Source organism: Cyclopterus lumpus, chromosome 16 (assembly GCF_009769545.1).
Source record: "Cyclopterus lumpus isolate fCycLum1 chromosome 16, fCycLum1.pri, whole genome shotgun sequence".
NCBI lineage: Eukaryota > Metazoa > Chordata > Actinopteri > Perciformes > Cyclopteridae > Cyclopterus > Cyclopterus lumpus.
The window spans coordinates 9,624,738-9,639,530 of NC_046981.1; the positions used below are offsets into that span (position 1 = coordinate 9,624,738).

The 14,793-nt window shown below is 44.3% G+C and overlaps 1 protein-coding gene across 1 annotated transcript; it reads right to left on the reverse strand.

Moving 5' to 3' along the window:
* Nucleotides 1-945: 945 nt before the first annotated feature.
* nacad (NAC alpha domain containing) lies at nucleotides 946-13,843 on the reverse strand. The gene is made up of 10 exons (XM_034554214.1): nucleotides 13,546-13,843; nucleotides 10,334-10,617; nucleotides 4,825-10,213; nucleotides 3,509-3,757; nucleotides 2,896-2,987; nucleotides 2,324-2,386; nucleotides 2,074-2,220; nucleotides 1,863-1,997; nucleotides 1,634-1,756; nucleotides 946-1,100 (listed from the first exon to the last, which is right to left on the reverse strand). The coding sequence occupies exons 1-10, from the start codon at nucleotides 13,628-13,630 to the stop codon at nucleotides 1,086-1,088; spliced, it is 6,582 nt and encodes a 2,193-aa protein (XP_034410105.1). The 5' UTR covers nucleotides 13,631-13,843; the 3' UTR covers nucleotides 946-1,085.
* Between the last annotated feature and the right edge of the window lie 950 nt (nucleotides 13,844-14,793).

The following is a 14,793-nucleotide window of genomic DNA, read 5'->3' on the forward strand; positions in this document are numbered from 1 at the left end:
CACGCTTGTGTCATCTGTGCTGTGTCACATTGTAAGAGAGTGAGAAGGAGAACAACATGAGAGTTTAATTTCAAAATGACACATCCACTTGTTTTTCTAATTTTTTTTTAATGTCACATCTGAGTCAGGTACTCCAGTGACAAAGTGTGAGTCTATGGAGTATGAATAATATAGGAACAATTTAGACAATGTTAGTTATAAACACTGACTAATGGGATTTCTTTTTCAAGCTTAGTATTAAACCTTTCAGCTGCATCATTTCAGAGATAATCATTCTAAAAGGCTGTGTGCCATCTTCATTTACTCTTTAACCAGTAACACATCTGAACAAAAGATTACATGTATGGATTTTATTATAACACCAAAAGTATTCAAATAGCCCTTGTGGTTGCATTTGTTTTTTAAAAGGTTAAAGGTCTGAATGATTGTAAGACTTGCATAAATCTCCGGGGTCCAAAGAACGATATAGCGGGGCAAAATATGTATTTGATATCTGCAGAGTGTTTCTGCAAAACATTAACGCAATCATTGTGTAATCTTACAATGCAGCACACTTGCAATGTTTCGTTTAAAAAGACATTACCGTAAATAATGTTTTCCCCTATTCCACGTGGTCCTTGGCATCTGCCACATGAAGAGCCTGTGATAGAGCCTGTGATAATATAACAGCCTTTCCCATTAAAAGACTATTTAGACCTTATAGATAATCACCTGAAGGTGCGGATGAAAAATAAGCATTTTGTGTGTTTTTCATTTGCTCATTTTTTGTAAATACAGGCCTGTTAACCCTGGAAATCAGCATAACAAACGTTATCTAACTGTTGTTGTTCCTTAGTTTGAGTGATAGCAAGTTCTGATCTGAGGTGAATTGGAAGTATCCTAATGTTAAAACAAGGAACACTGAACCATCTGCAATCTCTCAGTAAAATCAGTCTTACAACGCAGTCACAGCCCACGTTGGATCAGACTTTATTTAGCAGATATTGGGGATGCAACATACAGTAGCAGCGATACAGAAGAGTCAGTGGCGTATAGATGCTGTATAGGCTGGAGGAGGGGATCAGGAGTCAAATTGTCCTCACCACTCACATGGTCAGCTCCTAAATAGAAGAGGGAGAGAGAGACAGAAAGAGAAAATAGATACATTGAATAATGGTACAATTAAACAATGAAAATTGTCATTGTGAAGAAATCAAATTTTTCCCAAAAATTCCAAAACAGTCTTCCCATAATTGAAACATAAGTCACTCTAGATGTCACACGACATCAACACTGTTTTTACAGTCAACTTTTGCTAGTGATCTAAAGGCAGTTTCCTCTTGCTTTGCACCCCATCAGCAAAATCCACTGCGTCACTAAAACTCAGTTTTCTCAGTGTGAGTTGCTGCCACCTGGTGGGCATCACATTGCACTGATGAACAACAGAACTGTAAAGGTTGCTCAGTTACTGGGGAGAATCTCTACTGTTTTGTCCTCTTGCTCCTTTACCCCCCCCCCCCCCCCCTCCCCCCTCCCCACCTCTTCTCTATACACTCCCCGCCCACTGGCGATGACTCATTATTTTGTTCACCAGCTGCCCTCCCTCTACCCTCTTCCTCTCTCACTACCTCCTTCCCCCCTCCTTCGTCCTCACCATTATAGCATTCACAATGTCATTCTTGTTGTGCTTCAGTGCACGGACGGCCTTGGCTCGTGACACATTGGCCTGAGCCATCACCAGCTCGATATCCCTCTGCTCAAGACCTCCCTCATCCACCTGATGTATAGAAACAAAGAAAAAGAGAGAGAGATATATAAAGTTAACAACAGCACTGACATTCGTATGATAGGTATTTAGAAACAATAGTTGAGACAATAAGTACCTCTTCTTCCTCCTCTTCACTCTCTTCCTTGATGGTGAGGCTGGGTGGGACAGGTGGGGCCAGGGGAGAAGAGGTCACTGGCACCTTGAATTTCTCTGCAGCCGCTTTGTGAGCCTGCTGAGAAAGGTCCTCAATCTGACAGGAGAGGAGAGGTTCAGAGGTAACACAATGCATGTGCTGACGCTTGAATAACTAAGAAAGAAAGATTTACCTTTGCCTCTCCAAATACAATGTAAATGTCTGATGCGGGGCTTTTGAACACATCTGGTCTGCTGATGACAAACAAGATACTCTTGGACTTCCTAATGGTGATTCTGGTCACACCATGGACCGGCTTCAGACCAAGTTTAGACATGGCCTACACAACACAGACAGAAAGATGGTCAGGAATAAAGACAAAATAACACAAAATAAACACTGGTGTCATTTACATATATTTTTTATTCAGCCAGTAGTCTGACCTTGCGGGCCTTCTTCTCACTGCGACTCTGTTTTGGTCTGTTTAGCCCGTCATCTGAAAAGGACTGAAACAAAAAACAAATATCAGTTACTTTAACTGTAACAATCTTTTTCATTTGGCAATCCTGCAAATATCACTCAATGTGACTGAGCAATGTGACAGTGTTTTTGCTGATGTCAGACAGTTCTGTTTTCAGTTGCACACACAGGAAGCGATGCATTTTATGTTTCTAGCAACAGGAGTAACTGCAATTTGCTTGAAGCACACACAAAAAAGTACAATTCTTATATACGCCAAGCCGCCAAATCATGTTTTATGTTCTCCTCAACAGTAATTGTAATTTGTGACATCAAGATCTCCACATAACACTCTTTTTAGTTTTCAGGCTGTAAGCAAACAGGCTCCGCCGATTACAAATCCAGGATCTGAAAAAAAGTTATATTTGTCAACATAATCTCAATGTAGTCCCATTATCTCATGTTAGAAAGTGCTATGTGCTCTAGCTCTAACAAGATATGGGTACCTCAGTAGAGGAAAAGGTGGTTTCCAAAAGAGCAGCGTGAACAGACTCACCTGGGGCTCTGATGGTCTCAGTGGCTCTGGCTCCTCCAGCTCAGGCACCGACCCCTCGCTCTCAGACTCATTACAGGAAGCCAATATGGAACCTACACAAGCACATATTCAACACACAGCCCCCGTACATGTAAGTGTTATTGCCATAGTTATATCCTTATTGCCATAGAAACTGATCACCATAATAGAAGTCATTGGTGTATCTCATTAGTGCAATGCTGATGAGGAGCGTTCATTAAAAAAATCCAAAAGCTCATCTAATCAACGTCAAGGAATTAAATTAGTCCACGGAAAATGCATGTAATCATATGGTATCTGCATACTTTATTTGCAATGTGTTATTGGCAACAATAGGGCACACTTCATCCATAATTCAATCAGTGAACTGTATAATGCAGAGAATGTATGTCTCTTGTGATATCGTCTGTTGTAACACTAAGTTATTCTGTCACATGTTGTCAATTTATATTAAAAAAAACATGTAAATGTAACAAATAATAACAGCAGCTATGGGTATACTATTGTATAAATAGAGAGAGTGATGGAACATTGTGAGTGAAGTTGATTCTTTATGTTGAATCTTATTTCCAATGTGAGGTCAGAAACAACTCACAATTGTTTTTGAAGGAGAGGTCGATCTCTTCTGCAATCTTGTGGCTGTGGTTGATTGGACAGCCCGACTGTCTGTTGGACATTTGGTGAGCAGAGAAAGGTTGCATTTCCCGCAGATTGGATGGACCCGACTCTATCTGCATGGCTCCATTTCTGTTTCCTGCCACTCCTCTGGCCTGGGATCTGTGGCCACATCGAGGCAGTCCAGCATCATCCTCACTGTCTGTCTCTTCCTCAGCCAAACTGGGACCTTTCAGAGCACACATTCATCGATCATATTTTGCATTAGGAATTACACGTTGTTGTTTTTTTTTTTATTGCTTAAAAATCAACAGACATGGGGAATATTTAATGGGAATTTCCCTTTTTGATAACAATCCCAATTGCAAAGCACTCTTTCACTGTTTCCAGAACAGACTGGGACAAAAAGGATCAGCCACTCCTCAATGTGTATTGTAAAGTGCGTTACATCTAACAAGCCATCGGTGGTGGAACGGACCATTGTTGACCCGTGATCTGTACGGATCCCCCCACGCAGTTCGTCGCGCACGTGACCCGCGGATTAATGACCCGTTTAACGTTCACCGTCACAGTGTGAAATAAAGTTTTATTGACGATCGTTATCCGCCGATATTCAGTAACATGTGCCATCAGGACATCAGCATTAATGTTCCTCTAGTCGCTGATCTCCGATAATGTTACATTGTAAACATCTAATCCGTGTGTAAAGCAGAACGAAGGCTCCGTTCGGTTACATTGTGATGCGTTCAGGCTCTGTTCAGTGAAAAGGACTACTGAGCGAAGGTGAATTATGACAATATTATGATGTGTTCTCATGTAATCTCGTAACATTTATTTTTGGTGAGAAGCTTGAATAAATGCAGTTGTGTGAAGAAGATATTTTCACAACAACATCAATAGATATTAGAGATTAAAGAAAATTAATTTCCTTATCATTTGATTTGTGTGTTTTATGAAGAAAAACGATATACATTATTGTAACAAAGAAAAAGGGTAACATTTGTTGATGGTTTACTGACTTCAGAGCAGTTGATATGATTTTATAGTTTGGAGCCTTGTAGACCAGCTGCTTTAATCAAACAACAAAGGGAAATGTATCTGCCCATAAGGATCAGCAATAATTGACAATCAGTATAGGCGAGAAGAAAAAAAAGGGATCAGGGATCTTTAAAAGTTATATTTGCTCCCTTTTTTTCTTTTGTGCTGATCCAATAAGAAACTTTGATCCGTGACACGATCCAAACCGTGAGTTTTATGATCCGTTGCACCACCACAAGCCATCATTTCTATACTCACCTCTGCACCTGTCTTGTATGCTCCATGTGCAACCTTGCTTGATTTGTTTGTGAGGCTGGATGTTGAGATTAGGCTGAGACTGGGGACGGGAAATAGAGTCTGGAAAACATGCTGAATGTAGAGTTCCAGGCGCGGGTGAAGACGACTCCTGGGTAGGCTGGGACAGGCTTAACAGCGTGGCAGTGGGAAATGAGGGCGAAGAGACACTTGTGGTAGATGTAGTTGATGCAGAAAAGACAACACTCATCTCTTGGAGGTTGATGTTAGCAGGAAATTGGGAATCAGGGGCTTTTTGTGTTGTGGGGGAGGTAGAGGAAAGTGTAGGGGGGGTGTGGGACATAGACGGAGAGGGCTGTTGCTGGGCTGAGAGGACAGGTTGGGATTCCTGTACAGGTGTGGGAAGATCATCATCTGGCTCTGTTGAGGCACATGGTAGAGGAGAGGAGGAGGAAATTGGAGGTGGTGAGGAACACAGTGGAGTCAAAGAGTATGATATGGTATCATGGGAGGTTGGGCTGTGGCCAGTATTGATGTTGTTATCATTAATATCTACTGTTATTCCTCTCTGACTATCAGATAGTGGTCTGTTATCAAGCACTTCCTGTTTCTGATGTAATTCTTGGTTCATTGCCAACACAACATTGAGGTTGTCTGGGGTATGCATGGTAGAATTGCAGTATCCATGGCTAGGATTGTTGACATCCGGACTGGGACTGTTACCCCCCTGCATCTGTGACCGAAATGTAACCTTCTCTGTCCCAGATGCCCTCTGTTCATAGTATGATGATGACGCTTTGTTGTTTGCCTTTCTACCGGTCTTCATTTGACATTTTTCTGTGACCCCTGTCCATCCATCTGCTGTGGGATTTAATGGAACAGAAGGTTTCTTTGGATCATCAACAGTTTCAGGGCTGCAGTCAGTACGACTGCCTGCCTGTGATTCCCTGTGTTTGTTCTGCTTCCCTCTCCTCCCTTTCTTAGCAGCAATTGGTTTATCTGTGCAAAGTTCCTCTTGAGGGACGTGGCACACATAGTGCTCTTGGCCAGTCTGTGCAGGAGAGGTTTTCCTTGCTTTTTTGTTCTTTTTATCTTTATCCACACCTCTCTTTTTTGCTTTCTCTTCCACTTTTTCTTCCTCATCATCTTCCCCTGAGTTCCTTACAACACACTGCTGTCCTTTAAAGGCATCTTTAGTCTTTGGTTCATCAACAAGTCTGTCAGTCACATGATTGACATCATCCTTTCTTTGGCGTTCAGTCGGCGGCGCCGCCATCTCAGGTTCTGACTGAGAACCGGTATTTTCCATCTTTACTTGACAAGCTCGACTTGGTCTGGATTCATTAGATTTACATTTAGGAGTAAAGGAACCAAAGGATCCGTGGAGCAAAGAAAATGCTGTATTACTCTCTGGAGTGATTGTCTGACACTCTAGACTAGTGTGATATCTGGATCTGGCTTTATCTGGTGAACAGAGATGCTGGTTTGTTACAGCTTTGTCCAGGTGAGTTTCAACTAATGGCACTGAGATGCTACAGGCACCTTCCTTTGAGGATGGTGCCTGTGTTGTGTCATATGTCGGGTATATAGAGCTGTCTTTTTGTTTCCCTTCATCAGGAATTGTGTCAGAAACCTGAGGTGGCATTTCCTCAAGTGGAATATTAGACACAGAATCTCTAACACTAAAACTCACACTCTGGGGTCTCACTTCCTCTGATAGAGCATTCAGACTTCCACACATGGCTACTTCCAAGGAGTTAAAAGCAGAGTCATTGTTATTGTTCGAGTTCTGCCAAGTGTTTTGTGTTTGTCTGTGAATGGTATCTGCATCATTGTCTGGATTTAGATTACTGACATCATCCTCTGGGAATCTGGAGCTTCCATCCTCCCCTCCGCCTGCTTCGGAGATCTCCTCAATGGACTTCCAGCAAGCCAAGTTGGACTCAGAAGCTCCCTCCCCAACCAATTCTTCCTCCGCCATCCGGTCCCTCTTTCCACACTGACTGTTGTTGTCTTCTTCATCCAGAACAGAACGCAGAACATTGTCATAATTCTCACACACTTCACTGGTCTTATTGGGAACCACGGCCATCTGTGTGCTTTGGCCCTCTGTGTCACACATGAGCAGACCCTCTGCCTCTAACTCATACCTCTTCCCCAGAGACAAGGAGAGAGACTCCCCTGCTCCCCAGACAGCAAACTCAGCCCCTGATCCTAATCCTAAAGTGAACCCCAGCCCCATCCTGTCTTGGCACCATGCCCCAGCTCCAGGATGCATCTCCCTGCTCCCACCCATGGTGTCTGTTTCTGAGTTTTCCCTTTTAGGTGAGATGGCAAGGGGTGAGTGTGGGGATCCAACAGCTGCCAGTACCCCCTCATCTGTACTCAGAGTATTTTCTCTCAAGTTCTCCTGAGCAGAGTCACCGGGGGTCAGGGCCAGATTGTCAGTAAGTTCTGAGATGACCTCTGCAGAAACAGAAACAGGGATATTACTGGGGTTGGGACTAGAGTCTTTTGGGCAGGAGAGAAGAAGAACACCTTTATTTAAGTCATTGGTGGCAGAGTCAATGCTTCGACACTCCACACTCATAGACTCAGCTGAGGTATTCCCATTCCTCTGGTCAAGCTCGATTTCAGACTCCCTGTGAATACTGGTCCTACATATTGCCTCAGCCCCTACAGGCACATCTGATTTATTGGAGAAAGACTTTGATAATACAACTCTACTTGCCCCTACGGCCCTGTGGCTTTCTGCCTGATAATGCCGCGGCTTGATGAGCAATTTGAAAGAGTCTCTCTCTGGTTCTTCTGTGGGTTCCTCCCCTGAACAATCCTTGCTCTCATGCAAATCATCATCTTTCATCTGGGGATTTTTCTCAGTCAATTCTTTTTGAGGAACTGAACTATTACGTTCTGCCGTCTCCAAAGGAGGAGAGGTGTGGAACTCAGCAATAGGATCAGGTGGACCACAAAAAAACACAGGAGTGGTGGATGGGTTAAAAGGAGGGCTAATTTTAGGCTGCTCACAAGGGTTGAAGGAACCAGAGAGAGCCATTATCTCACTTAGACTCTCACTCTCATCCAGATTGCTGGATGACTCTGGTTGACAAAAGATTGCTTCTGAAGTACAAGGTAGTTTCTGGTGATCAACTGGTTTGTCTGTGCTCACTTGTGTGTGCAAAGGTGTTTTCTGACCTATTCCACTGGTAGATGTCAGTTCAGGGTCGGATTGCGGTTTAAGGGGTGTAGGTTCATCCAGAGGTTTGGGTTCTATATCCACAAGTTTGTCTGTGCTCAGTTGTGTGTGCAAAGGTTCAGTTTGACCTGTCCCAGTGGTAGACCCCTGTTCCGGTTCTGTTTGAGCTTCAGATAGATCAAGTGCATCCATTGGTGTGGGTTCTAGTGATTGTGCATGCCTCTCAGTGCTGTATAGACGTTCGTCCTCCTCCCCATTATAGGATGCAGAATCTAATGAGTCATCTGTATCGTCTTGGAAACAGAAGGATTCGTCTAACCCCTCATTGATAGATGTCTCTGAAAGTGAATGAAGGAAGGATGCTGAGCTGTCCTCTTCTGTAGGATCCTCCACTGCTTTGAGAACACACTTCTCCTTATCCTCTCCCTGCTCTATTTCTTCCTCCTCTTCTACCACTTTCACCTCTACCTTCACTTCCTCACCTGCCTCCTCGTGATCACCACTGTCATCCTCTTCCTTATTTTCATCATTGCCATCACCGCCGGCAGCGCTATTAGCATTGTCTTCACCCTCATCGTCATAATCATAATCATCCTCTTCATCATCGACATCTTCAACATCTGCCTCCTCCTCTCCTGCTGCGTAAGCATTAACATCCTTTCCTTCATTTCTGTCATTACTTTCTCCTAAATCATTCTCGTCCTCTGTGGGGAAGAGGGTAATTTCCATTGAATCGGCCTTAAAGATAAGGCTGGTGTGGAGGGGAAAGGAAATGAGGGAGGCAGGGATCATCCTTTCCTCATCTGGTATATCATCACCACAGGTTGCTTCGGAAAACATGAAAGAACTGGGGCCAAACCCACCAAAGGCTCCAGGACAGAAGGCATCCAGGGGGCTGACAGGTGAGTCAGGACTAAGGCTTGATGAGGCCATGGTCATGCTCTCTGTGTCAGGAGTCAAGGCAGTGGAGAGTCGTTCTGGGAGGTCATCCATCTGTCCATAATGTTCCTCTGATATACATGCTTCCAGTTGCAATTTCAGGCCTGCCTGCATGGGTCTAGCATACTCTGCTCTCCCTGCACTAGCCTCTTCCAGTGGACAGAGTGAGCTCTCAGACTCTCCCCCATCCTCCTGGGAGTCACTGCTACGGCTGCTACTGCTCCTTAGAGGGGACGTATCATCAGTCAGCCAGCAAGGACGACAACTTTCTCTAGCAATCTTGACCTCTTTTTGAGCCTCTTCTTCCTCAATGATCACTGTCCCTGTTAAACCCATCCGTGAATTCATGACAAAATCCTCAGGACGGTACAGGCAGAAGTCTCCTGCTATTTCCTCCTGCCGCTCTAGACCTGTTCTTCCTTTTTCCTCCCCAACTTCATCTCCAATCTCTGATAATGAGCCCACAAAGCAGGCAGGGGCCTCCTGTGATTCTTCTGTGAGGAGCAGGTTGGGAGAAGTGGAGGGGGAGGTGGAAGATGTGTAAGAGGAAGTCCAGCTGCCTCCCTCTGCTGTGATATAAGAGCCAGAGGGTGAGGTGAGAGGGGAACAGAGGTCCTCGCTGTCTGAGGGAGAGCCAGGGGAGAGTGGGCAGGCTGGAGAACCTGGATATGAATGATGCTTAAGGTGCGAAGAGCGGGAGGCCATCTTGATTGGGGTGGAAGGAGCGGTATAGTATAGGTCAGGGTCAAGAGATGTGGGCACACCCACTCGTAGTGGGTCAACAGCATAGGCTGGCTCAGAGAAGGACAAAGCAACTGGACAGGCCAGCTCAGAAAAAGAAAGGGAAGGCACTTCATGTTGAGAAAGGGTTTGACTCTCTTCCTTTTTGTCTTTCAAACTATCATCTGTTGTGGTTGGTTCTGTGGAGGAGGAGGAAGGGAATAGGGGGTTCTGAAAAGGGGAAGGGAGTGTGGTTGGGGGCTGCATAGGTTTTTTTTGCTCATCCTGCTGTTTTTGAGGGATTTGGAATTGGTTTTCCTCTTTGTTGGTTTCCAGCTCTGTCTCTTTCGTTTGTGACTGAGGACCTGAAACGCTTGGAATAGCTGGCAAAGGGATTGCCTGACCACTTGGCTCAACCAGGGGTTTCCTTTTCTGGATCTCTGTTGTTTTGAGCAGTGTCTCTTGACCCATCACCACCCTTGCATCAATGGTCTGTGGCTCTTGATAGTCACTCTCCACCTCAGAACCAGTCAGAACCTGGGATAAACACAGTATCCATCCATAATAAAGTTAATATCAGTATACCTACTATACGATGTTTCTGGAAGCATATCTGATGTAAAATTGTAAAAATGCTCACACACACAAAACACACACCTTGATTCTCTCCATCTTAACAGGGACATGGTGGCCACATGGTCCATGACCACCTAATTTTCCAGACAGTCTGGCTGTGTTGTTGCGATAGTCAGAGCCTTCAGGTTGTGGTCTTGGAGTACCAGAGGAGCTAGGTATTGCATGAAATAGCCGCGGTCCAAATGGAGAGGTGCATGCTGGGAGTAGCTTCTGAGGAGTACTGGGAGATGGGCTAGAACCACTGTCACTAGGAGAGGAGCCACTGTCACTAGGGCTGGAGTCAATAGAAGGGTGTCTGGTCATGTCTGAAAAACAGAACAAAACATTACAAAACAACTGCTAAAATAAACGGAAAGAGCAGTTGAATTAACATTTTGAATGAAGGAAACTGTCTACTTAGCAGATGTGTATGTTACATTTGAACTGTAGGAATTAACAAAGAAGTCGTCTCAATCGAGCTGACTGAATTATCTCAGCACAACCACACCAGAAACGATAGGAAAGGCTAAGCCTCTTTTATTGTAAAATAATATGCATATTATTATCCCGCACGTACAGTGAGAGCTCCAGAAATGTCACCAAAATGGCAGTCAGCAGATTCATCAAATGTCAAAACAATAACCAAGATTGAAAAGATATAAGCAGGCTGTTTTGGTTTTGGTTGTTGTTGTTGTTTGTTTGAATCTGATTAACCCTGGCTGTTTTATTTCATCATAACGCTGGACTCAAATCATTAAAGTGGAAAACAATGCTTCACTAAACACACTTCAGTATCCATCTCCAAGTTTCTCTGTCTTTCTTTCTCTTTCTGTATCAACATACACCATTGCACAATTAGCCAGAAGCAAAAGGAACTCTGTCATTGAATTATGGTATTCTCTGTCCTCTTGTCTTTCTAGACCTTGCTATCATCTTCATAACAGTCATCAGGAGTGGCGAGATCACTGACACAAACTGACAGGATGCATCACAGAAAGGGGGTCAGGGGTGAGTGGAGGCACTCTTGTGTATGAGCAAGAAAGGGAAAACAATTGGAGAGAGAAGATGGACTTAAAGACTGTATTCTTCTTTTTTTTCAGTTCCACTGCTTAACATCAATTAAGTTGTTGTGTTGGATTGATTACCATCACATAAAACTATACATTCGTAGTAACAGCCCAAATGCTAATTTAAGCCACTTTCTCTGTAGTGCGAATTGAGGGAACAGAACCTCAATTTGCTCTCCTAACTGGGCCATTACCACGGTGACCTCATTCCACATGCTGATTGGCCAATATAACTCACAAGTGGCTCAGCTCGGTGCCGGCCACAAACACGCACACGCCATCACCCACATATCACCTCTGTCTCAATTCCTCTCTAAACTATTTTTGTATCCTGCTTTAAACATGAATAAACATGTATGTATGTATGTATTTATATCTGCCTCTTCTTTGTTTTACTTTTAGTGGTGAGTCTTAGCTCCATCCTCTCGCCTCCATGTTCTTTTTTTTCTTCTTTTTCCACAGTACATCTCCTCCCTCGCTGCTCTCCTGCCCTGCCTGTGGTTTGTGGTAGATGCAATCATCAGCACTTAGCAGCCATGTCTGATCGATGCTCAATAATAAGTTCTCGGTGTGCTTGTGTGCAAGTCATGCAACAAAGACTATTGACTAATAGAAAATCAAGCAAAACCACCATATTGAACACATTCAGAAACACTGTCGTTCTCCCTTATATGCTAGACATTGGAATCACATGTAGAACTGCACACTGTTTTGCTAGGATGCTAAATGAACCAATGACATGTATTATTTATGCTAGCATAACTGCCCGTCTCTGTCTCCTAGCTGCAGATACACTGCTGTAAATAATCTGTAGATGTCTGATCCCTCCCTGGCCCAGCCTGCAAGTCTCCTTTGGGAGGATGCAGTGAAATTGAGCACCCAGCTTGCCGTAAGAGGAGCAGGCCACACGCAGCAAGCTGAGCAGACTAGAGCTGCGTCACAGAGGCTGCAGCGCTGGCCTGTCTGCAAGGGGTGCCTCTATTATATCTACTGCTCAGATTTGGCCTTGAAGAAGAGACACCCCAATAGTCTCATATGCTCCTCTTTCTCTTTTAAGATCTCATCTCTTTAGTCATAATCAATCCTCTAATCACTCACTTTCATCAAGTATGTGCCAAAAGAACAAGTTGTAACTAGAGCATCCGACAACTCTCTCTCCTCCCAAGATTCAGGCCAAGAAATCTTAAAATAATTCCAAGCCTAAGAACAAATCAGGGCAATGATGAAGTCAAAGCAGGAACATTTCCAAAATAGCAAACCATTGTAATCTAAATCTAGCAGAGAAGAGGCAAATGACATATTAGCCATTTAGGTTATCTATCATAACTGTCAGATGTTTACAACAGTATACACAATTGTGTGCAATAACTGCAAGAGACAGAGTAATCACAAGACTTTGTCCCAAAACCAACACTCTCACTCTGACCATTATTAAGGGGACAAATTAAAAAAAATTGACAATCACGAATATGGACTGACAGAACATCTTCTCCTATCTCACAACGTCACATATACAGCAGCAACATTAGCAATAAAAGACCAGATTTGTGATAGAAGCTCTTGTGCGTGTGTGTTCCCACAGCACAAGGAATCCAGGAACATGACAAGCTGCTGTGTCATGCTCCTGCTAAGGCCGGGTGAAGGGAGGAGCCACTCTACACTTACAGCTCCCAAATTTGCTTGGGAGATGTGGATGCAGATGGGGTGGTGCCGGGCATGCCAGGGTTAGGTGTGGGGGGAGAGGGGACTGGGATCTGATGAGGATGGGGGCTGGAGAGATAGGAATCACACAAAGCTTCAGTAATTTAGGTGACAGGTTGTTAGGGATGGAGGCTTTAAGCTTTAGGGAGGCTGCTTATAGCTGCTGGAAGGGAGACAACCTGCGGGTTAATGAGGAGGCTAACATGCAACGGAACCACAGCGTACTCAAATTGTACATGTCAACAGACAGACAGATATGACGCCACATGGCAGTTTCAAGGAGATACTGTTTGGCAATCACACTTTAACTAGCCCAGTAGTCTCTATATATCCGCCATGCTACTATTCTACTAACTCTCTCCCTCTCTACCCCCTCTGCTAGAATCTATTCAACACCATCCTCTCTCCTCTAAATATTTCCTTGTCTTTTATCGCATCTACCTGCGTAATTTCCTCTTTCTTTATCCCCAACCCCAGATGTCCTACCTGGTCCAGGGAGCCCCGTCTCCTCAGCTCCCTGTTCTGGATGTTTTTCGGTGGGCACAGATCTGTGAGAGCTCTCCCCCGGCATGCTTCTCGCTGGCTCTCTTTGGCTCTGACGCAACAATAAACCATACAGCCGGAACAGGCAAGGTGAACAGGGAGAGGGAGTGAGAGAGTGAGGAAGAAGGGGAGGGGGGACCTGGATGCTCAGCAACCCAACACGCAGATCCTCCCCCGAGCATGTGTCTGTGTGTGTGTGTGTGTGTGTGTGTGTGTGTGTGTATGAGACAGAATGAGAAGAGAGAGTGAGAGATGGGAGTATACGCTGGTCTCTCTCTCTGGTGCAGCAGTGATGCTGCTGTAGTGGGCGTGTGTTTTTGAGCCTCATGATCCAGTTCATCTGAATATACAGTATGTGTGTGTGTGTAGATTCTGAGAGGGAGCTGCAGTATCCTCTCTTGATGCCCACATCCTGATTCCCTCCCTCCTTTCCTTCCTGTATCTCTCTCCCTCCCATCTCAACCAAGCCGACTGGATCTTGGGGGATGATGTCAGCAGATTTGCACTGCTCTCTCAGTGCTGCCCTCAACCTTGAAGGAAAGGACCAGTACTGCAAAAACAAGAGGAAAATGGAGAAATCGAGCAAAGGAGGGAGATTCAAGGGAAACCAAACCAACATTGTGAAAGAGAAACAGAAAACACAAACAAAAGAGACTAAACAAAACCTCAAAGTATACTGGTAATCATGCCATCTGCCTCCAGCTCTGATTGCATTAATTCCCTGAGGGGAATCATAGCATGCCTGCTCTCCATCTTAGCCATCTCTCCTACACTCCTACTCGTTTTCCTCTGTTTTACCTCAACTTTTGTAGACAAAAAGTAAGGGAGAAATAGATCGAATGAGAGGGGGAGGCAGCACTGAGCCAAATGATCAGCAATGACAGTTTCCGTGGCAACCTAAAACTTCCCATGATAGCTCAGCAGAAGTGCTGCATACCAGATAATGTCTAATAGCCCACTTGACCTAAACAAATATAGCATCTGATAGATAAAAGGTGTTTGTACATTATCATCTCAGTTGTCGGAGTCCTGTGCACAGCAGCACTTCACAGGCATCAGTCAGAGGCAGTACATAGAACAATAATTTACCAAGATCGGTTTAAATTAAAATACTGTTTGTGTGATGTGTTGAGTAGCAATAAAGCGTCTTTGCTTTAATAAGGATATGGGCTTCACCTGCACACCGCTAAC